This window comes from Cervus elaphus, chromosome 17 (assembly GCF_910594005.1).
Source record: "Cervus elaphus chromosome 17, mCerEla1.1, whole genome shotgun sequence".
Classification (NCBI taxonomy): domain Eukaryota; kingdom Metazoa; phylum Chordata; class Mammalia; order Artiodactyla; family Cervidae; genus Cervus; species Cervus elaphus.
In genome coordinates, this window is record NC_057831.1 from 40878063 (window position 1) to 40902096 (window position 24034).

At 40.9% G+C, this 24034-nt stretch overlaps 1 protein-coding gene across 5 annotated transcripts in view; it reads right to left on the minus strand.

The window, feature by feature from the left end:
• KCNIP4 (potassium voltage-gated channel interacting protein 4) overlaps positions 1-24034 on the minus strand; it is a 1258052-nt gene that overhangs the window by 228986 nt on the left and 1005032 nt on the right. Inside the window, exon 1 of one of the 5 annotated variants that reach the window (XM_043871384.1) lies at positions 661-1073. The exons of the other annotated variants lie outside the window; for them this stretch is intronic. Within the exon in view, the coding sequence (XP_043727319.1) occupies positions 661-772 (112 nt within the window). The 5' untranslated portion in view covers positions 773-1073. Of the gene's footprint in view, positions 1-660; positions 1074-24034 lie in introns of those variants that run through there. 5 annotated transcript variants of the gene reach the window in all.

Consider the following 24034-nt stretch of genomic DNA (forward strand, 5'->3'; position numbering starts at 1 on the left):
AAAATTCATATTAGGAGGATAAAATATTTATTGATAGCAGCAATGCTGTCCTGGGCTTATATGGGTTTTCACTCAAGAGACAAATGAGCAAAGTGGCTCACTGGGAAATGTAAATGAAACACTTTTGCAAATTAAGTGTTCAAAGCACATTTTGCTAAGCATTCATTAACTCAGTTTTAAATCAAAAGCTTACCCATTTTTTTTTATCATAATCAATAACTCAGCTCCACCTGCACATCTCCTAACTAATGAGGCACCAATGTACATATTTCTCTCACAAATCAGGATACTCCTCCAGAGGATGGAATTACTAATGACATTAAGGCGTGGTAGCCAACATGAAACTCGACAACCAGAACAGCAACCTGTATTATCACCCTGGAGTAGAGAGAGCCCTAATTTCCCACCTTAGAAGTACATTTAACCCATAATAGCACCCTAAACTCAAATAAATTTCAGATAGAAAGATAATGGCAAATATCCCTTCCTTTCCAATGTCAAATATCTGGGTAAACAGAAATGAATTGTCTAGGCTGCTGCATGTCAAGCATGCATATTTTAAAACTTTTTGCGTATTTTAAGCCTCCTCAACTCAGCAGCGTCTGTATCCAGTTCTGAACCAGACCTGACCAACGGCACAGATGGGAGCGACCACTTTACCTTCTGAAAAATCAATCAGTCCCAGCAAATGAAGCAGCTTCAGAGATGCACATATAATCACAACAATACCCACTGTTTGCAGTCCTTCCGACTCCCACTCAAGAGTCAACATCCTTCAAGCAGGTAGAGGCATCCCAGCCTCCGAACTCCTTCGGAATGGAGGGAGTTAATTAGAGAATCCGAGTAATATCTCGCTGGGAACAAAGACTCGCAAGGGGGAAAAGTGAGCAGCTCCTCAAAGATGCACCGGGCAAAGCAGCGGCCCCCCGGGGTGAGGACCGACCTGGGCTGAAGTCCAGGCTCTCATACTGATGCTAGCATTTGCCTGATGGGGTCCCTCCACCGCAGCGCGCCGGCCCGGGACTCTGCGCTGCTGCCAGCGCGTACTTGGACTTCAGAGCTGCGAGGGCAAGATCTATTGGAGAACTGGAGACTTTGCAGTGTCCGTGGAGAGAAGGGACACTCCTAGGAAACTTGCCCGGGAGAGCACAGCGGCGCTCCGTGCGCTGATGCCGCAACCCGGGGCTGGGTGGGTAGAGCTGTCTGCGAGCTAGTTTGCTGCCTGGGAAGCTTGCGAATGTCCCCCTTTCCCCAGAGCAGCGGCTCTCTCTTTCCTGAGCTTGCTCCGCGAGGCAGCTCGACCCGCTCACTCTTGGGATGCTAGGAAAAATTCAATTTTGGTGGTTGGTGTCTATAGCCTCTTTAAAAAGCCCCTGCGGAAGCCCAGGGGCAGCTTTTCTAGAGAGAAAAGTGCAGAGGCAAAAATATTCATAATTCAGTGGCTTTTTTCAAGCGGGAGCATCCAAGCCGCCGCCCACCTGCCCCTCCACTGGGGCTGTTCTGGTCCCTGCTGACACATGATTGAGAGCATTATTAAGGAGATTGATTTAGTCCTCATATTTACAAAAGTGGATGGGGGGGGGGGGGTGCGGCAGAGCAGTACCTGGTAAGAAAACGGCTGTTCAGTAACTGCCCCCTGGAGGGTGAGCGCTACTATCATCCTTAAATTTTTGCTTTAGCCTGTCTCAAAGCAAAGTTTCACAAACTTCTCTGATGATAAACGTTACTCGGGTGTTTGTTAAAAGAATCTTTTGTGGAGACTCTGATTCCGAAGATTCTGGAGCTTGTGTTCTTAAACTAGAAGCTAGGTGATTCTTATCATCAGGTAAGCGTGGGTCGCGCTTGTCCTGAAAGATCCCACGGGGCGTTCTATTCCGAACCACACACTAGCAGCCTAGGGCGCTTTGGGGGCATGGATTCTGGGCCATGTCGGAACCACACCAGCTTAGTCACTCTGCGGGTTATCTCCTCTGTGCTGAAACTCAGCCCAAGAGTGGTGGTGGAAAGAATCAACTGGCACTTTGTATATGAAGGGATTTTTAGCCCCTGAAACTCACTAGGAGACATAAGGGGCTTATGAGGAATGTCTGAGGCCCCAGGGAACATTTCCTGGTTTGGCCGCTTCTTGCTGTGTGATATTTTGCAAGACACTTAACCACTCTGAAAACAGTTCTTGTTCTGTGAAGTTGTGCTTATGATACTTCAGTGCTTTGTTTAAAGTTTTCTATTTAAAGGGAACTCTAGGAACTTAGGGGCTTCCCTGGTGGCTCAGACGGTAGAAGTAGAAGCATCTGTCTACAATGCGGGAGACCGAGGTTAGATCCCTGGGTCGGGAAGATGCCCTGGAGAAGGAAATGGCAACCCACTCCAGTACTCTTGCCTGGAAAATCCCATGGACAGAGAGCCTGGTGGACTGCAGTTCATGGGGTCGCAAAGAGTCGGACACGATTGAGCGACTTCACTTCACTTCACTTCTAGGAGCTTAGAGTGGTCATAATAATAATAATAATAATACTTACTGAGTATTTATTATGTGTTCATCCATGTTGCAGCCTGTAGGATCTTAGTTCCCCAACCAGGGACTGAACTCATGCCCTCTGCAGAGGAAGCTCAGAATTGTAACCACTGGACCACCAGGGAAACCCCAATCCATATTAGTTCATTAACTCATCCCTACATCTCTACGTGGGCTTTTCAAGTGGTATAAGTGGTAAATAACCCACCTGCCAGTGCAGGTAGTTGTAGGAGACCTGGGTATGATCCCTGGGTGGGGAAGATTCCTTGGAAGAGGGCATGTCAACTCACTCTAGTATTCTTGCCTGGCGAATCCCATGGATGGAGGAGCCAAGCCGGCTATGGTCCATAGGGTTGCAAAGAGTCAGACATGACTGAAGTGACTTCATGCACACATGCACAGCTCTGTGTGGTAGATATTATGGTCATCTTCATTTTACAGGTGAGGAACTGGAAGCATAAAGAGGTCAACTTGCCAAACCTGGGGGTGCATTGCTTGGTAGGCAATGAGCATTCATTCTTTCATTCAGTTAGTCTTTAACATTTATTAAGCTGCTACTCTGAGCTATGAGGAGGTCATGGCAACCTACTCCAGTATTTTGGCCTGGAGAACCCCCATGGACAGAGGAGCCTGGTGGGCTGCAGTCCATGGGGTTGCAAAAATTGGACACGACTGAGCGACTAAGCACTGCACTGAGCTATGGACGATATGTGAATGATAAAATGGGAAATAAGGTCCAGTCCTATCCTTTGGGGACTTACAGGTTAACAGAGAAGTCAGGCATGGAATGGAATGTGACCCATAAATGTTCTCTCCCTTGAGTAGAAGATATCTTTGAAGATACAGTGAGTAGAAGAGAAGATATCTTTAAATATACAGTGGGAGCATGAGAAGGGAAAGTCAGCTCCACCTGGGGAAAGGTGGGCGGTAGTAACAGGACAAAGACTTTATGGAGGAGGAAAGGATCAATGATGGTAGCTTTCATCATTATTGGAAATAATAGATCATATACAAGCTTCAGGATAAGTAGGCTTGGGTTAAATCCTGATTCTGTCACTTGCTTGCTCTGTGAGTTGGGGGAAACTGCTCCATCTCTGAGTCTCAGTTTTCTAAATCCAGGATGGGGATGCAGCTGCCTCCTTGTCATGGTTGACCTGAGAGTTAACACAACATGGAGAGCTGAGCCTAGCTGCTGGTGCTCCCCTGCTCAGCACAGAGTAGTTGTGGGATTATGACAGACGTGCCATCTCTTTAGAGGCTCTGCTGGGCCTAGATGGATGAGATGACTTTGCTCTTCTCTGGTCCTGCTGCTCCTAAGTCTAGATCCAGTCTTTTTCCTATAAAGACTTTGGAACATCCAAGCCCACAGGGCTATTTTTCTCCTCTGGATTCCAAGAATATAACTGGTACACACAACTTTAGGTCATTAAAATTGGCTCTGAAAACAGTGCTTTTTGTTATGCATAATATGCTTATAGGAGATATTCTTTCTATCAATCTGTCCAACCAATTACCCATCTAAACAGGTTATTTACAGTTGTATCACCATGCCAGTTAAGGAGAAGCAGTTCTCAGAAGTTGATGAGAAAATAAGTGTTTTAAGTTACCATTCTCTGAAATTCCTGCCAATATATAGCTAGCTATGGGAAGTCAAAAGTTTAAAAAAGCTGCAAAAATTAATTAGGTCAGTCAAACTATAAGTTTTAATCCTACACAATACCACATTACAGTTGGAAAAACTGAGGTACAGAGAGATTAAATGATTTAGTCAAGGCCACACAGCTAGACAGTAATTGATCTAGAGTTTGAATATCATTTTGTCTGACCTGCATGCATGCTCTGTCACTCAGTCGTGTCTGACTCTTTGTGACCCCACGGATTGTAGCCCACCAACCTCCTCTGTCCATGGAATTTCCAAGACAAGAATACTGGAGTGGGTTGCCATTTCTTCTCCCAGGGGATCTTCCCAACCCAGGGATTAAACTCGAGTCTCCTGCATCTCCTGCTTTGGCAGCCAGATTCTTTATCACTGAGCCACTTGGGAAACCCTCAGTCTGACACCCAAATTTATTATTCTCCTTTTACGCGCTTCAGTCGATTTCAACAAGTATTTGTCAATTGACCTTTTGATTTATAGAGTTAGGCAAAGTATTTTAAAATTGCCATATCTCATTTTCTAGGAAAGAAATCCCAACCTTGCTTGAAATTCAGATAAAGCACCACGGGTTTGATTTTGTTAATTTCAGGCAGTATTTCCCTTTAGGACAATGACATTCCTAGTGTAGGATTCACCAGCTGAGAGTCTTGGAGGCCCATCCCTTTCCTCTCTACATTGGTTTCATTTGTCACTTGGTTTTCTGAACTTTTTTTGTTGGTTCCAGCTATAGGATCCTGCAGCTGTCAAAGAATACAATGGTTCTTTCACATGCAGCCCCCAGTGCAGGATTTGTAAGATAACAACACCATTGAAGAGTTTCATTCTTCATCTGAGGAATCTCAGGGAAATGGCAAACATTTGGAGAAGAGTGTTCCTCCAGGGGCATTTTGGAAAAGAATAGTTGGTTGCATATTCCTAAATGCCCATCCACAGACGAATGGATAAGGAAGCTGTGGTACATATACACCATGGAATATTACTCAGCCATTAAAAAGAATTCACTTGAATCAGTTCTAATGAGATGGATGAAACTGGAGCCCATTATACCGAGTGAAGTAAGCCAGACAGATAAAGACCATTACAGTATACTAACACATATATATGGAATTTAGAAAGATGGTAATGATAACCCTATATGCAAAACAGAAAAAGAGACACAGAAGTACAGAACAGACTTTTGGACTCTGTGGGAGAAGGCGAGGGTGGAATGTTCGAGAGATCAGCATCAAAACATGTATATTGTCTAGGGTGAAACAGATCACCGGCCCAGGTTGGATGCATGAGACAAGTGCTCAGGCCTGGTGCACTGGGAAGACCCAGAAGGATCGGGTAGAGAGGGAGGTGGGAGGGGGGGATCGGGATGGGGAACACATGTAAATCCATGGCTGATTCATGTCAATGTATGACAAAAACCACTACAATATTTTAAAGTAATTAGCCTCCAAATAACAAAAATAAAAAAAAAAAGAATAGTTGGTTGCATATTATTAAAAGAAAACAACAACTCCAAATTAGGGTCTATCCTTTTGTTGCAGTAATTTTTCAGCCCCAACCCATGATATTATATTAAAATATGCTCTGACTTTTCCCCTCCATTCCCAGGCTCACTCCTTTCTTTACATTGTAAGGAGGATCTAGCATGGGCATCCCTGGTGGCTCAGTCATAAAGAATCCATCTGCCAATGCAGGAAACGTAGGTTCAATCCCTGGGTTTGGAAAGATCTCCTGGAGAATGAAACAGCTTCCCACTCAAATATTCTTGCCTGGAAAATTCCATAGACAAAGGAGCCTGGCAAGCTATAGTCCATGGGGTCGCAAGAGTTGGACATTAGCAACTAAACCACCACTACCACATCCAGAATAGGAAAGGAATACCAAAGGATTAAACTAACATTTCACACCCAGTTACTCTAAGTCAGGCATCATACTATGTACTTTACATGTATAAATTAATTTATTCTTACCACAAACCAGAGTTAGATATTGTATCCCTATTTCAAAGAAAAATAAAAACCAAGGCTTGTTGAGATTATGTTATCTCCACAAAGTCACATTTAATAAGGGGGATATTGAGGATTTATGTTTGATATACTCCAAAAACGAATAGCCACTAGCATTTATGGAGAACTTGTAAATGTTAGACACTATTCTAAAATTTTTACACATATTACCTTATATAATTCTTTCATAATTCCCTGATATTAATATTATTACTTGGTTTCAAGGAGACAGAAGAGTTGAGATTTGAATTTAGGCATCCTGGGTTCCAGATTCTATGCCCCTCACCATTCATCACTGCTTCAGTCTCAGTCCTCGTTGCACCATGTTGAAGGGTTTTTTCACTGGGGCTCTGGTAAAGGATTCTGAACAATTGCCAGAAACTTTTAGGAAAATTAAAATGTACTCAAGGAGGCATGATCAAACCAATTAACTAGTCTGAAGAAGAGAGAGGGTCAGGGAGTAGACTTAATTTCCTTGCATCAATACATCGTGATCCTTTCAGTAATCTCGATTGAGCTAAGTTCCCTGAAACTTGAAACTGATCATTTCCTTTTCTTTTTTGTAGCTTCAGTTTGAAGTTTCATCAAGTGATATTCCTTAGGTAAGAAATGATCCTTGTAGTATTGACATGCAAATATAAAAATAAATATAGCAAAGTTGAGAAAAACGTTAACGTGAAAGTGTTAGTCACTGATTCGTGTCCTACTCTTTGCGAACCCATGGACTGTAGCCCGCTAGGCTCCTCTGTCCATGGAATTCTCCAAGCAAGAATTCTGGAGTGGGTAGCCATTTCCTTCTCCAGGGGATCTTCCTGACCCAGTGATCCAATATGGGTCTCCTGCACTTCAGCCAGATTCTTTACCATCTGAACCACCAGGGAAACTTGTAAAAATGTTAAAGTTGGATAGGTTTACTTACCTACCTATTTTATCTCCAAAAATACAGGTAGAATGACAAGGCACATAGGAACTAGTGAAGTCAAATTTAAATTTAAAAATATTGATTTATATTTGTATAAATATCTAGACAGCATATTAAACAACCTAGACAGCCTAGACAGCCTAGACAGCATATGAAAAAGCAGAGACATTACTTTTCCTACAAAGTTCCGTCTGGTCAAAGCTCTGGCTTTTCCAGAGTCATGTATGGATGTGAGAGTTGGACTATAAAGAAAGCTGGATGCCGAAGAATTGATGCTTTTGAACTGTGGTGTTGGAAAAGAATCTTGAGAATCCCTTGGACTGCAAGGAGGTCCAACCAGTCAATCCTAAAGGAAATCAGTCCTAAATATTCATTAGAAGGACTGATGCTGAAGCTGAAACTCCAACACTGTGGCCACCTGATGTGAAGAACTGACTCATTTGAAAAGACCCTGATGCTGGGAAAGATTGAAGGCAGGAGAAGGGGACAACACAGGATGAGATGGTTGGATGGCATCAACAACTTGATGAACATGAGTTTGAGTAAGCTCTGGGCATTGGTGATGGACATGGAAGCCTGGTGTGTTGCAGTCCATGAGGTCACAAAGAGTTGGACAGGACTGAGAGACTGAACTGAACTGAACTGAAATATCTAGAGATCACTTAGATATCAAATAATCCAATCTTTTAATCTTTTACAGGTTTAAAAGTGAGGTGCAGAAGAGTAGAATTAACTTGTCAAAGGATTTAGGAAGTGGACAAAACTGGCTTAAAACACCCCATATTTCATGATTCTGGAACTGTTAATGACAGGCAATATCAGAATGAGAAGTTTAAAAAAGAAGTTAAAAAGCAATTAAATTCTATTGAAAAGTTTTTCTATTCTCAGTCGATAGGAGTTAAGAGAAGCAAGACATCAGTGTGGCTGGCATCACTGAGAAGGTTCTATTGAAGAGAAAAACTAATCTAGGTCTCTAAAAATAAGTGAGGAGAGGAAGAATGACTTTCCCAGAATGTAAATGGACACACACTAGGGCAACGCTCATGATGGTGGTGTGGCTAGACTGAGGCCTCCTAGGCAGGAGAGAAAAATGGTCTTGGGAAGTTGTGGAATAGACCTCTTAACTTAAGGGCTCTTTTAGGGCAAATAATGAAGACAAGTTTGTTGTATGACCTTTAGAGTCGCTTCTAATTTTAAGATTTTTCTCAGTAAAATGATGAAAGCTATTAATCTTCTAATGTCATCTATTCTATTCCAGTCCTTACTTACACCCTTAGTATATTATATACCTCATTTATAGGTTTCCCAATTACTTGCAAAGATCTGTAAATGTTCCCTGGACAAAAGTGAAGTGAAGTCATTCAGTCGTGTCCAACTCTTTGCGACCCCATGGACTGTAGCCTACCAGGATCCTCAGTCCATGGGATTTTCCAGGCAAGAGTACTGGAGTGGGTTGCCATTTCCTTCTCCCTGGACAAATTTCCACTCAAATATGACAGAACTTAAGCTATTTTGTTTAGCTGCAGGGCTTCTTCTGAAAGGTTAGTAAATGTACCTAGAATGAATTTCTTTAAAATATGTATGCAGCTGTCCATTAAACAATTAAATATCCAGTCTCCTGGTTTGAGTGTCCCATTGAATCCATGAATTGGCAGTAGAAGTGAAGAATGCTCACTTTGAAGATGCAGATCATTGCCTCTCTTCCTGTGATGCCAATATTAATACTCTCTGTCCCCTTGCCAGACACTGGGATCATACTGCCCCTCTGCTGCTGCTGCTGCTAAGTCACTTCAGTCGTGCGACTTAGCAGTCGACTTCAACTCTGTGTGACCCCATAGACGGCAGCCCACCAGGCTCCGCCGTCCCTGGGATTCTCCAGGCAAGAACACTGGAGTGGGTTGCCATTTCCTTCTCCAATGCATGCATGCGTGCTAAGTCGAATCAGTTGTGTCCGACTCTGTGCGACCCTATGGACAGCAGCCCACTAGGCTCCTCTGTCCTGGGGATTCTCTAGGCAAGAATACTGGAGTGGGGTTGCCATTTCCTTCTCCATACCGCCCCACTGTGTAGGGCTAATCTGTAACTGTACTTCTCTGTTGAACTTTTGAAAGTATAACCCCCTGCCAAGTTTGATGTTCTAGTAAGGTATAATACTATGCTAAAGCCATGCTTCAGTGGAACATTTCTCAGAGCTGAGAGACTGTCTCCTAGGCTATACCTTCAGCTTGACTTGAATAAAACTCTTTCTTAACCTGAGTTATAGACTGGTTACTGATTTTCCACCTGCACTGCTTGGCAGAGTTGACAGGGTATCAGAGAAACCCACCTGAGGTCACCCAAAGTCTTCTTTGAGCTGATATCCAACACAAGCACCTTGAGCCCCTCTGGCTTCCCATCATTCTTCCGGTGTTTTGGTGAGTTCTCCTGATATCCAGACCTCATTGATTTAAAAAAGTGACAGTTCTGAGTTTTGCCTAAACTGTTAAAATTTTAAGACTTGGAGTCTTATGGGGGTACCAGTATATTTCCTAGGTGGAAGGATTCTATAGGGAAGTTGCTAGACAGAGAAAGCAGAAGGAACTTTTTAATGGATACGTGTATGTGTATGGCTGAGCCCCTTTGCTGTTCCTCTGAAACGATCACAACATTGTTTATTAATCAGCTATAACCCAATACAAAATAAGAAGTTTAAAACAAACAAACCAAAAAGAAAGCAGAAGGAACTTTTGAATCAACTGGGTTGGCTCAACTTTTTTTCTTTTAAATGTAGCTTTAAATTGGAAAGATTTGTACTTTATGGTAAAATGAAACAAAAAGGAGGAGGGGATTGTGCTTCTAAACCCTACCAGCTCCTGGATGCACAGTCACAGGTTGGAACTTCAGATAGCTTCATGTACAATGGGTACAGTCAATACTTGCAAGTATTTATCTTGCCCCCAAATCACCAGGAAGGGGCCCATTTGACACTCCAAAACTGTTTTCTTACATACTCAGAGAAACGAACTTGATAAAACATCTTTTCACAATTCTGACTCCAAGAGAACAAAAACTGTTCCTAGGAGAAAACTTGAAATTATAACTCTTACCATGTCCTTGAAATGAAAACATAGCCAACATCACTTGAGACTACATTCTTGGCTCAATTAGTCGGACCCAAAACTGAGAAGAAAAAGGAGACGAGGCCTTTTTAAATTTAAGCAGGAAAACCATGCGATCTCTGCATCTATCTGGAGATATATATATATATATGTATGTCTGTGTGTATATTAAAAATATGGTATATCTCTACCTCTGGAATATATTACCAAAATTACTCTGTGAAAGAGCTCTATTTAACTGATTTAAAGGTAAGCACTTACAAATCAAATATTTCTAAATATAACATAAATTGGTCCCAACTTTAAAGGATCTCATGATCTAGGATTAATCTTTAATGAATAAAAAGAAGTTTGTGTTGCTGATTTATTAAACAGATATGTCTTTAGAGTCATCAATGTTAAATATACTTTTATTGTATCCAGGGCTTCCCTGGGGGCTCAGATGGTAAAGAATCTACCTGTAAGGCAGGACAGCCAGGTTCAAACCCTGGGTCAGGAAGATCCCCTGGAGAAGAAAATGGCTACCCACTCCAGCATTCCTGCCTGAAGAATTCCATGGACAGAGAAGCCTAGCAGGCTACAGTCCACAGGGTCTCAAAGAATTGGACAAAACTGAACGACTAACACCATGATACACCTACCTAAAAATAATTTTCCAATTTTTGGTAACTTGAAACTTTAAAGTTTCACTGAACCAATTGAAATGATGGAAAATCATTGAATTCTAGTTCATCTTTAAATAAGATAACATACTGAAACTTTAATTGCTAAGGAAGTCTATGTTTACCTACTTTTGACCACTTATTACAGCAATGTTAAATATATTTGAGACAATTAGTAAAAACATTTTGTGCTTGACTGAAATATTATACTATGAAGAGGAATATTTTCCTAAAAATAAATTTTTAAAAAGGACTGTATCAATAAAGGAAGATATATGATGTTGCTAAGAGAAAGTACAAAACATTGACTTTTTTTGTTTGTTTATTTTTTAAGGACAAAGAAAGTGATTTTTGTCCTGAAGCTGGTTATTTCTAAATGGAAAACAAAAGAAGGGAAAAACTAATAAGAGTACAAAAATTTGTGGAGAAAGAACCTTGAAAAAAGAGTTTTATATGAGATTAAATTGAATTTACTTGAGTTAATGAATTTTATTAAAGGTAAAATGGTGGAAAATTAGAATTTGCTCTTTGCTAAGAAGACAAAGGGATTTCCTAGTGGCTCAGACGGTAAAAAGTCTGCCTGCAATGCGGGAGGCAAGGGTTTGATCCCTGGGTCAGGAAGATCCCCTGGAGAAGGCAATGGCATACCATTCCAGTATTCTTGCCTGGAGAATCCCATGGCTGGAGGAGCCTGGCAGACTATATAGTCCATGGGGACACAACTGAGCGACTTCACAAGAAGACAAAGTTTTCTTGAAATATTGATCTGTTGTTTTTGACAATTGATTGTAAAGCTTCTTAATCTCTTAAGTAATCTCTTGTAACTTTCTGTATTTGCCTTTGACTGTATTATCGTCATTTTGGTTAAGTGACTAAGTAGTGTTTCACAGTGACTTATGATCCTACTTCACTGAATGTTTAAAATCTTTTGATATCTTTGACAAACTTCCTTAAGTCAAACTCTAAACAAAGTTAGCCAGGGCCTAGCAGCCAGGATTTATAGCCGGGTCTTTAGACCCTCAATTCACTGTACTTTCTACTGTAACAGGGAACCTAAGATGTCTACATAATCAGTAAGATATAAGCAAGGAGGGACAAGGCACTGTAGAAGAAAGAGATTCCTCCCAGTGAGATCAGAGAAATCCTCAATAAAGAGAAGACATTTTAATTGGCCATGAAGGTCAGGCCTCGTATTACATATATACAGATATTACTTTCCCGGTGATACTAGTAGTAAAGAACTTGTCTGACAATTCAGAAGACCTAAGAGATATGGGTTCAATCCCTGGGTCAGGAAGATCCCCTGGAGGAGGACATGGGAACTCATTCCAGTATTCTTACTTGGAAAATCCCATGGACAGAGGAGCCTGGCAAGCTACAGTCTACAGGGTTGCACAGAGTCGGACCTGATTGAAGTGTCTTAGCATGCAGGCAGGCACAAATACCATTCAAGAGTGCTACCTGTGGCTAGGACCCCAAATCAGACAAACTGATGACTAGTTGCCAAGATCTGCTTCAAGCTAGCAGCAAGTGATCCTGGGGGCTGTGTCTGAGTAAATCTGTTTAGCAAAAAGATGAAGCCTGATTTTTTTTTTTTTTTTTTTAAAAGAGGTCAAGTAAATATCCCAGTAGTTTAAACAGTAACAAATCTGCCTGCAATGCAGGAGACCAAGGTTCGATCCCTGGGTCGGGAAAATCCTCTGGAGAAGGGAATGGCAATCCACTCTAGTATTCTTGCCTGGAGAATCCCATGGACAGAGAAGCCTGGCAGGCTACAGTCCTTGGGTTCGCAAAGAGTCGAATATGACTGAGTGACTAACATACACACCTCAGCTCCGTAAACAGAGGCCTGGAGAGTTAGAAAGGGAATCATTTCTCTTCTGAGAAGTACATGTTTCCCAGAACTGCTAGTCAATCAGTGTGGTAGCTTATCGCTGCTGCAGATTGCTTGTGTGTGTGTGTTGTGTTTTTTTTTTTAATAATTGTACTCATGTTGCTCTAATGCCAAAATCAATCTGTAGTAGTTTCCTTTTGCTACAGTAACAAATTAACAGAAAATTGGTGGCTTGAAACAACACAGATTTGTTATCTTACAACACTGGAGGTCAGAAGTCTGCAATGGGTCTTACTGGGTTAACATCCATGTGTCAATAGGGTTATGCGCCTTTAGAAGGCTCTAGGTAAGAATTTGTTCTCTTGGTGTTTTCAGGTTCTAGAGTCTGCACACATTCTCTCACTAATGGCCACCTCTAACTTCATTGCCAGCAATGGAGAGTTGAGTCTTTCTCAAGTAGCATCATCCTGAATCAGACTCTTTTGCCTCATTCTCTCATTTATCCTTGTGAATCCATCAGGCCTGTCTGGATAACAAGGATAATCCTTCTTTATTAAGGGCAACTAATTAGCTTTGCCCTGTCACCCTTTAATTACCCTGTCATACAACGTAGCATATCCATGGATTTTGGAGATTAGGATGTGGATGTTCTTGGGGGAGCATTACTCTGGCTCTCATATAGTTACAATATACAAATTATTTTGAACAGAAAACACCTCTTTAAATAACAAGGGAAAAGCTAACCCTAAACTGAAATCCACAAAAATAAACTGTATTTAATCAGAAGCAAGCCAACTGAGATATGTGTATGCATGTGTGTGTGCATGTGCACACACATGTCTGTTTAATATACATAAAAAGAACCTTGTCTTTGAGAAGCAAAAGGAAGCTATAATTAGCATTTCTGTCTTTGAACTCCTAATTTTCACTAAGAAAAGACTCTGAAGAAAGTACATTTGAAAATGTTAACAAGGAACAGCAAACAATTTAGAAAATTTAAGCTAATACTCAGACCAAGGGACATTCTACACTCATTTTAGTGGTCAGAAGCAATTAGATGCAGAGCAGGTGTTTTCTGTGAGCCCAGAGCTAGCCTAGGAGGCACAGGAGATATATCCTTAGAGTAGCAGCACTGGGATAATGTTCCCCCTTTATAAAATTTCCAGGAGGATAACAGAAGATAGTAGAGGAAGGGGCACTTCTTAAAAGGGAAAAGGCACTCACAGGTAACACTCTAATTAATTCGTCCAAACACCCTAAGATGGATACGGCTAGAAATGAGCCAAGATCTGCATCTATGGAAGTTTTCATTTTTACTTAAAGCTGTCAGTCCTCTGGACATGAGCAAGTCACAAATCTTTAGCAAGTCACAAAGACTTTTCCCTGCAATAACAAAGCTGTGGTAAATGAGGGGCTTTTTTCTTTGAAGATTCATTTCATGCTCTCCCCTGAGGACACTGAATTTACAAGGATTCATTCTTACACACTTGAGCTAAAAATCAATTCTAACTTTTTCCAAAAATCTACACTTATCCAGGACTTCATTATAATTTTATGTGGACTTTCACAGACTTTGTCTCATTTATGCTTTTTATCAGTCCACTTTAAAAAGGAGAGCACTGAGGTCAAAAACAAGCAGGAAAACTGGGTTTTAAAACTTAGTGTTTGGCTCCGTATCCATATTTTTTTCTCCAGTATTTACAGAATGTTTTCTCTCTGTTGGATATTGTGGTGAGGGCTTTCCAGTGATTTATATTTATTTTTTAGTGATTTATAAAATTGGAATAAAAGTATATACCTCCCAGTGTTGTCAGGAGCAATAAATGGGTCAGTACACAGAACAGTTAAAGCATTCAGGCTATTGCAGACAATACAGCAGGTGCTCTATTTTTAAGAGTAATTATTAGTAATTTTTCACAAGCCATCTCTGAGGTGTTTCTATTATTATATGCATTAGGTATATGGAGAAACTGCAATTTGTAAATCTATGGCTGATTCATATCAATGTATGACAAAACCCACTGAAATGTTGTGAAGTAATTAGCCTCCAACTAATAAAAAAATTAAAAAAAAAAAAAAAGACAAAAAAAAAAAAAATAAAGTGGTTATGACACTTAATCACTTTTTCTGTTATGTGACCAAGTGAGCCTTGAGACTCCTCTCACACAAGCCAGCTTCATGTTGACTTTCTGGGCTTGGTTTTCGGAAACAGCCACTCTCAATCACTCAGCTAGTCCTGGGCTTCCAAGTGAGGCAGAGCCTCAACTAGCCAAGCTCCACAACTGTTCAATCTATCTGGAAAGATCCTCAGATTTCAGATGCCCATAGCTCAGTGATAATTTCTGCACTTGAGAAATTTGACCTTCACGTTATTCCTATTTCATATCATTCATGTGTTTTTCTTCATGCAGTCTTCAAAATAACTGACACTGTGTGCCATGCAAAATAAAAAAGGGACTGTAGGGGGCAAATATTACTAAGAAACTTACAGACCAGGAGGGGAGATAAGAAATGCACATAAGTCACTAAATCCAAGGAAGAATATTAATGTTCATGAGAAAGTGTGCATAGGAGGAGTGGGAGTTTAGAGGAAGAAGAGGAACAAGGAAGTAGGAGGGTGAGGTCCATTAGAAAATGCTTCATAAAGTCTGAGTTTGAGGGTTGATTGTTTCTTTCAATGAATGAGTCAGTCAACAGCATTCATTGTCTACTATTTGCTAAAATATATAAAACCCATCAGTTTAATCCAGTCGACAAACCTTGTTGTCTCCACTATAAAAAATATGTATAAATATAGCTTGTACAGCAGAACCTAACATAATATTGTAAAGCAACTATATGCTAATAAAAAAACATTTAAAAAATATAACCTTTCTCTAATTCTCACTAATTCCCCTAACATAGCCCTAGACTCAAGCCACTCTATGTGACACATCCCTATCTGATTTTCCTGCTTTTACTCTCAGACCTCTATAATCTATTTTAACACGGCAGCCAAATTAGTGTGTATTTTCATGTAACTTTCTGGCTTATCATCTTCCAGTGGATAGTTGTCCATTACATTGGGGATAACATTCCAGGTCATCATGTTTTGGTCTCTCTTTGATCCTGTTTGAGACTAATCTCACTTGCCCCTCACCCTAGATGATACATACTAGCAAAGTAATGCTCAAAATTCTCCAAGCTAGGCTTCAACAGTCCTTGAACCTCCAAATGTTCAAGCTGGATTTAAAAAAGGCAGAGGAACCAGAGATCTAATTGCCAACATCAGCTGGATCATAGAAAAGGCAAGAGCATTCCAGAAAAATGTCTACTTCTGCTTCATTGACTATGCTCAAGCCTTTGACTCTGGATCACAACAAACTGTGGAAAATTCTTAAACAGATGGGAATACCAGACCACTTTACCTGCCTCCAGAGAAATCTATATACAGGTCAAGAAGCAACAGTTAGAGCCAGACATGAAACAGTGAACTGGTTCAAAATAGGGAAAGGAGTACATCAAGGCTGTATACTGTCACCCTGCTTATTTAACTTATATGCAGAGTACATCATGAGAAATGCCAGACTGGAAGAAGCACAAGCTGAAATCAAGACTGCAGGGAGAAATATTAAAAACCTCAGATGCATATGACATGAGATGAAATCACCCTTATGGCAGAAAACTAAGAGGAACTAAACAGCCTTTTGATAAGAGTGAAAGAGGAGAGTGAAAAAGCTGGCTTAAAACTCAATGTTCAAAAAAAGAAGATCATGGCATCTGGTCCCATCACTTCATGGAAAATAGATGGGGAAACAATGGAAACAGTGACAGACTTTCTTTTCTTGGGCTCCAAAATCACTGCAGATTGTGACAGCAAGCCATGAAATTAAAAGATGCTTGCTCCTTGGAAGAAAAGCTATGACCAACCTAGACAGCATATTAAAATGCAGAGACATCATTTTGCCAACAAAGGTCCATCTAGTCAAAGCTATGGTTTTTCCAGTAGTCATGTCTGAATGTGAGAGTTAGACCACAAAAGAACTCTTGAGAGTCCCTTGGACAGCAAGGGGATCAAACCAGTCTATCCTAAAGGAAATCAGTCCTGAATAGTCACTGGAAGGACTGATGCTGAAGCTCTAGTACTTTGGCCACCTGATGGGAAGAGCTGACTCATTAGAAAAGACCCTGATGCTGGGAAAGATTAAAGGTAGGAGGAAAAGGGATAACAGAGGATGAGATGGTTGGATGGCATCACTGATTCAATGGACATGAGTTTGAGCAAGCTCCAGGAGTTGGTGATGGACAGGGAAGCCTGGCGTGCTGCAGTCCATGGGGTCGCAGAGTCAGATGCAAAAGAGTGACTGAACTGAGCTGAGCTAGACCATGATTCTCCTCTCACATAGTCCTTCAATCCTTTGAATAAACTAAGATTATTCCCAGCTAAGGCTTTGGTGTTTCAGGACCCTCTGTGTGGAGTACTCACTCCTCCAAGGCTGTCTCCTTATTTCTTGCTCTTTCTCATCCCTAATTTCTAGGCTCAAATGCTGTCTTCTCAGTACTGATAAGCTGTGTCTCCTGTCACTACTGCCAATCACTCTAGTAAACTGCTGTTTTATTTTCTCCATAGCACTCATCACCTTCCCTGAACTATTTTTTTCTTTTTTTTCACATGTTTGTTAGCACCTTCATTTCCTGTCTCTTTGCACTTGTATAGACTGCTTCCAGCATGACCTAGGAGAGTGCTTGGTGACTCTAGGCTTTTCATAACGATTTTTTTGCCTGAATAAATGAGTGGCATAAGACAGTGCTCTTCACTTGTGCAGGCATTTGAGACCACATGGATTGCCTCAGCAGTAGTCATAATCAGAGATTAGCAACTAATTTCATTTTATAGTACATTGAGTTCAAGAGAGAATTCATCAGACTGGAAACGTGGGTGTGGTCAAACTATGAAGAGTCATGAGTATCTAAAAGAGTTGAATTAAGAGGCTCTAATAAGTGTTTCTGGGCAGTAGAGTGGCATGATTACAGAAACGTCCTGTTTGTTTCTGGTAATAATTAAAACAAAAACAATCACAGCAGTGAGAGAAAAGAAACTGAAGAAGATACTTGAGGAGACTACTGCAAGGGTCTAATTCAGAGGTCACATCAGTAGGTGGAAAGGGGATAGGGGTGAGCACAGGCACCAGAAAAGGTGCAGAGATGAACCTGGAAGAACAGTGTGGAACAGGTGCTGAGAAGAGGAGGCATCAGAGGTGATGTGAACTGATTGTAAAACATGGAGATTTATTTGTTAACATTTTACTGGAACTGACTAGTGAGGGGAAAAAAAAGGTGGTGAAAATGTATTAAAAAGATGCAAGACTGCCACATGAACTTGAAATCAAAACTAAACAACCAAAACTTAGGAAGGGGCAGAAAGAAGGCAGCTTGAGGTGGGCCCACAGCAGCAGTAACTAGACTCTACTTGAGGAGGCTACATTTGACTAATCTCATATCCAGGCACTCTTGAGCTTGGTATTTATCCATCTCTAAATTTCATATTTAAAAAGGAAAATCCTGCTTGGCCCGCTTGGGTCAGGAAAATACCCCTGGATCAATCAGTTAGAGCCAGAAGGCAAATCACCTACGGCAGAAGAGCACTCTCCTGGTTGGTGGTATTTTTAGGAGACAGGAAACACTTGAGTGTTCAGCCAGCCACACCAAGTCATCCCTGGGTGAAAATGGAAATGAGAAGAACATGCAGGGAGATAAAGATAACTGAAGTTTGAAAAGAGTAATGTTTGTGCAATTTGCAGGGTTTCCAAGTAGAGCTTTGAGCTGCTCACTTAAATTGTGAAAGTATACCTTGGGAGAGAGGATAGGGCTAGAGATAAAAATCTGGGATTCATTTATTAAAGGTAATTGCTCATATGAAAAGTGTGAATAAGGTATTCAGGGAAGAGGGCCGTATATAGAGACAAGAGCAAAGAATCAACATTTTATAAGAAAGAGCAGCCAAGTGTACCAGGACAAAAATAGTGAGAGGAATCTAAGAAGACTTTGGAAAGTAATATTTTCATAAGAGTCAGGAGATGAGAGACTTCCAAGAAGAGAATTGATCACTGTGTTAAATATGGAAACCCATCCATTCTCCAGGTTAAAGTGTGGTCCTGTTTTGTTAAGTTGCTAAGTCGTGTCAAAGCCTTTGACTGTGTGGATCACAACAAACTGTGGAAAATTATTAAAGAGGTGGGAACACCAGACCCCCTGACCTGCCTCCTGAGAAATCTGTATGCAGGTCAAGAAGCAACAGTTAGAAACAGACATGGAACAACAGACTGGTTCCAAATTGGGAAAGGAGTATACATCAAGGCTGTATGTTGTCACCCTGCTTATTTAACTTATATGCAGAGTACATCATGAGAAATGCCAGACTGGATGAAGCACAAGCTGGAATCAAGATTGCAGGGAGAAATATCAATAACCTCAGATATGCAGATGACACCACGTTTATGGCAGAAAGCATAGAAGAACTAAAGAGTTTCTTGATTAAATTGAAAAAGGAGAGTGAAAAAGTTGGCTTAGTACTCAACATTCAAAAAACTAAGGTCATGGCATCTGGTCCCATCACTTCATGGCAAATAGATGAGGAAACAATGGAAACAATAACAGACTTTATTTTGAGGGGCTAACTCACTGCAGATGGTGACTGCAGCCATGAAGTTAAAAGACGTTTGCTCCTTGGAGGATAAGTAATGACCAACCTGCTACTGCTGCTAAGTCACTTCAGTCGTGTCTGACTCTGTGCGACCCCATAGATAGCAGCCCACCAGGCTCCACCATCCCTGGGATTCTCTAGGCAAGAACACTGGAGTGGGTTGCCATTTCCTTCTCCAATGCATGAAAATGAAAAGTGAAAGTGAAGTAGCTCAGTCATGTCCAACTCTTTGCGAGCCCATGGACTGCAGCCCACCAGGCTCCTCCATCTATGGGATTTTCCAGGCAAGAGTACTGGAGTGGGTTGCCATTGCCTTCTCTGAATGACCAACCTAGACAGTATATTAAAAAGAAGAGACATTATTTTGCCAACAAAGGTCCATCTAGTCAAAGCTATGGTTTTTCCATTAGTCATGTATGGATGTGAGAATTGGACTATAAAGGAAGCTGAGTGCTGAAGAATTGATGCTTTTTTTTAATTTAATTTTATTTTTTTTAATTAGTTGGAGGCTAATTACTTCACAACATTTCAGTGGGTTTTGTCATACATTGATATGAATCAGCCATAGATTTACACGTATTCCCCATCCCGAACTGTGGTGTTGGAGAAGACTCTTGAGAGTCCCTTGGATTGCAAGGAGATCCAAACAGTCCATCCTAAAGGAAATCAGTCCTGAATATTCATTGGAAGGACTGATGCTGAAGCTGAAGCTCCAATACTTTGGCCACCTGATGTGAAGAAGTGATTCATTTGAAGAGACCCTGATACTGGGAAAGGTTGAAGAGGAGAGAAGGGAACAACAGAGGATGAGATGGTTGGATGGCATTACTGACTCAGTAGACATGAGTTTGAATAAACTCCGGAGGTTGGTGATGGACAGGGAGGCCTGGTGTGCTGCAGTCCATAGGGTTGCAAAGAGTCAGACATGACTGAGCGACTGAACTGGACTGACTGAACTGATGTCGTGTCCAACTCTTTGTGATACCATGGACTCCAGCATGCCATGTCATCCACCATGATTACAGAAGTGTCTTGTTCACTTTGTGTCCTTGATTACAAGTGTCCTCTGTCCTCCACTATCTCCTGGAGTTTGCTCAAATTAATGTCAATTGAACCAGTGATGCTACCTAACCATCTCACCCTCTGTTGCCTCCTTCTCCTCCTGCCCTCCATCTTTCCCAGCGTCAGGGTCTTTTCTAGTGAGTCGGTTCTTCACATCAGTTGGCCAAAGTATTGGAGTTTCAGCTTCAGTATCAGTCCTTCCAATGAATATTCAGGGTTGATTTCCTTTAGGATTGACTGGTGTGATCCTAGCACAAATTGGTTTGAGGTTGGTCAAAGTGCAAGTATGCAAATACGTGTGTATATGGGGAGGGGTGTTTGTCAGTTTGTGTACATGTACAGAAGACTGGGGTGCAGGGGAGAAAGGAGAGAGATAATTCTTTAAAGGATTTTCAGCTATGATTGTTATGTTTTTCCATTCAGTCCAAACAATTCTAAAAGTATGACTGACCATTCAGTATATGCCCAATTTTGACACAGGTGCAGGGGATACCATCTGCACAAGTGAGTTAGGCTCTGCTCTCTTGGAGCCTACCATCCAGTGAAAAATGCAGAGAAGTAAGCAAGCAGTTATTAAATACTGTAATGGGAGCAAGGGCTTCCCTGGTGGCTCAGCGTTAAAGAATCCACCTGCCAATTCAGGAGATGCAGGTTTGATCCCTGGGTTGGGAAGATGGCCTGGAGAAGGCAGTGGCAAACAACTCCAGTATTCTTGCCTGGGAAATCCCATGGAGAGAGGAGCCTTGTGGGCTACAGTCCACAGGGTTGCAAAAGAGTTGGGAATAACTTTAGAGACTAAACCACAGCAACACTGAGTCTTTTATGTAAGTTCTTAATCTCATCTCTCATTACTGCCCTTTTCTCACTCACTCCAGCCACTCTGGTTTCAATGCACTCTGATCATCAAAGGCTGCTCCTGCCTCAAGGTCTTTGCATCAGTGCTTTCCTCTCCCTGGACCAATTTCCCCAGTTTTCTACATGATTCACTCTTTTGGCAATATCAGGTCAATACTGCATGATCCCCTTTAAAAGTATTCCCAATCCCTGCACTGAGAACACACTTGACATGTAGTAGGTGCTAGATAATGCACTGATGAATGTTGCCGAATTCTCTACTCAAAGCAGCAAATATTCACCCATAAATACACACAGTTTTCCCCTTAATTAACATAAACGGATGTAATATATCATCTTTAAATGTAACATACAAGTAAATAGAGAAAAAAATTACAGATTTCCTCTAGAAGAAAATACTATGAAATTGTCTGAGACACTGCTTATGAAGACGCTGAAAATGTAACACGCACCTGAAGTTCAAAAAATCACTAAAAAAATGTTTGAGTGATGTGAAAAGGTCACTAATCTGCTTTTTGAGCCCTGAAATGGAGAATGCTTAATGGTTTTTTTGAGTGCTGAGATAGATCCAGGTATAAAATTTGGGATTTGAACTGGCTGAGCGGAATTGCTCTGCTTCATTGAGAAAGGTGGGATTTGAAGGGCCATCCTTCCTCCTGTTTCCGTGCTCTTTCATGCCTATGGTTCTGTGTGTGAAGAAAGGCATGGAAGTGAAGAGGTAGAGACAGAGCCTGCAGGCTCCTTAAGAAACAACAGTCATTTATTGAGTGCCTACTTTGTTCAAGATATGGGAGCAGAGAGGCTGAAAATATATTATCACCATTTAATTTTCACAAGGGCTCTGTGAGCTGTATATTATCTGCTCTCAGCAGATAAGGAAACTGAGAGAGGTTTAAAGGGCTTTCATTTTTGCTCCAAATTTGTTGGGCTGAGATTGAACCTAATCTACTGTAACACCTCTTTCTCCAAGAAGCACTGCTTGCTTGTGCTTTGAGCCACTCATTCCTTCTTGCTGCAAAAGTAGGAGACATTTTTTTTTTCCATAGAAATTGTTTTACAAATGGTAATTTGGTTTCTAGGTAAGTTCATTAAAACCCTTTGTAATGCATAATGCAGCCAGAAGAACATGATTGTTTCTATGGAAATATGTGCCAGGAGTGCTAAACTGCCAACTTAACAAATGAACTTTGGGGATGTAATCTGTTTTCTTTTTCTCAGAGGAGATAAATAGGTGGAAATGTTCCAATCCTCAACACACTCTGTGTATCCTCTTTGCAGGTAGCTTTTGGTTGTGTTGCATTTTCTCCCACCACCGAAGTACAAAATCTGCAAGGTTTTCTACTGCACAGAAGTAAATGCTGAGCCCCAGAGTCAATTTCTCATTTCAGACACTGCAGATCTCAGTGTGCATTTGCAAGCTCCAAAAATGACTCTAAACACGTCAGCCAAAACAAACTGTAATTTGTATAAAATAAATCTGGGAAGTATGTTTTTCTGAAAACTAATGCTCCTGTCTAAGAGTGTAGTTGGGGAAGTCAAGGATGGGGGGAAAGCTCAGACTCCATTCATCAGCAGTGCTGTATCCATACAAAATCTAGTAGGGAATAATCAAGATAAATGGTCTCACCTTTCTCTCTTTGCCACTTCTAAGAGTGAGGTGTTAAAGAAAGCTAAGAACTCCTCCTAGCCAACTCAGACAGAGTTATCTATTGCAGTGCTACTCAAAGTAAATCATTAGCAATACCTAGGAGCTTGTTAAAATGCAAATTCTTCAGCCCAACAAATCTACTGAATCAGGATCTCTGGGGAGGGATGCAGCAATCTGTGTTTTATAAGCTCTCTGGGTGATAGCAATAAAACTAAATTTTCAGAAACCCGAACTAAAAAGAATAGCTTAAACTGTGACTCATAGAAGAGGATTAAGTTCTTGTAGCATCACTTGATAGAGAATTATTTTGGATAAGTCATACAACCACTCCTTATCTGTAAAATAAAGGACTGAACTAATTGATCTGATGGTCCTAATATTAGAGAACCTTTGGTTACCTTTACACTAATCTCTCTTAGAGCTAGTGTGATAATGATGATGATGATAAAGCAACAATATCTTTGCCACATGTGTGCCATGTACTTTGTGAGTAGTGACTTTTGCTTGACCTATGCCCTCTACTGGCAATTCTTTTGATTTTAGTACTAACAAAACCTAGAGAGGTCATGTAACTTCCTTAAGGTCACAAAGTAAGTGACAGTGCCAGGATTTATCTATCTTTCCAGAACTGGTATCTTTCACTAGTAGAAAGAAAACCAAAAAACCACTGCAATCCACAAGATTGGGCTAGCTAGACCAGAGAGTTTGTTCCCTTTAAGTTTATTGACTTCATATAAAAGCCACTTTACCTAAGACTGATCAATAAACAAGGCTGTAGTTGTACTATGCTGATTTACTGACAACTCTGAGATGTTTTGTTCCTGGTGAAAAGATGCAGAAAAATGGTAGCTGGAGAGAACTTTGGAAAGATTATAACTTTAAAAGGTTGTTATAGGCAAAAGGAATTTAGGAGCAAAGCAGTTAAATAATATGTCAAAGGTCACGTAGATGGTTAGTGACAGAGATGTGACTGAAATATATCTGTCCACCTGAGCTGGTGCTTTTGCTATTGCTGTTTTATTAAATCAAACTGGATATTCGTTATTTTAGGAGTAGCCACATACTATGGACCATGTTCAAGGGAGATTTATAAGGAAAA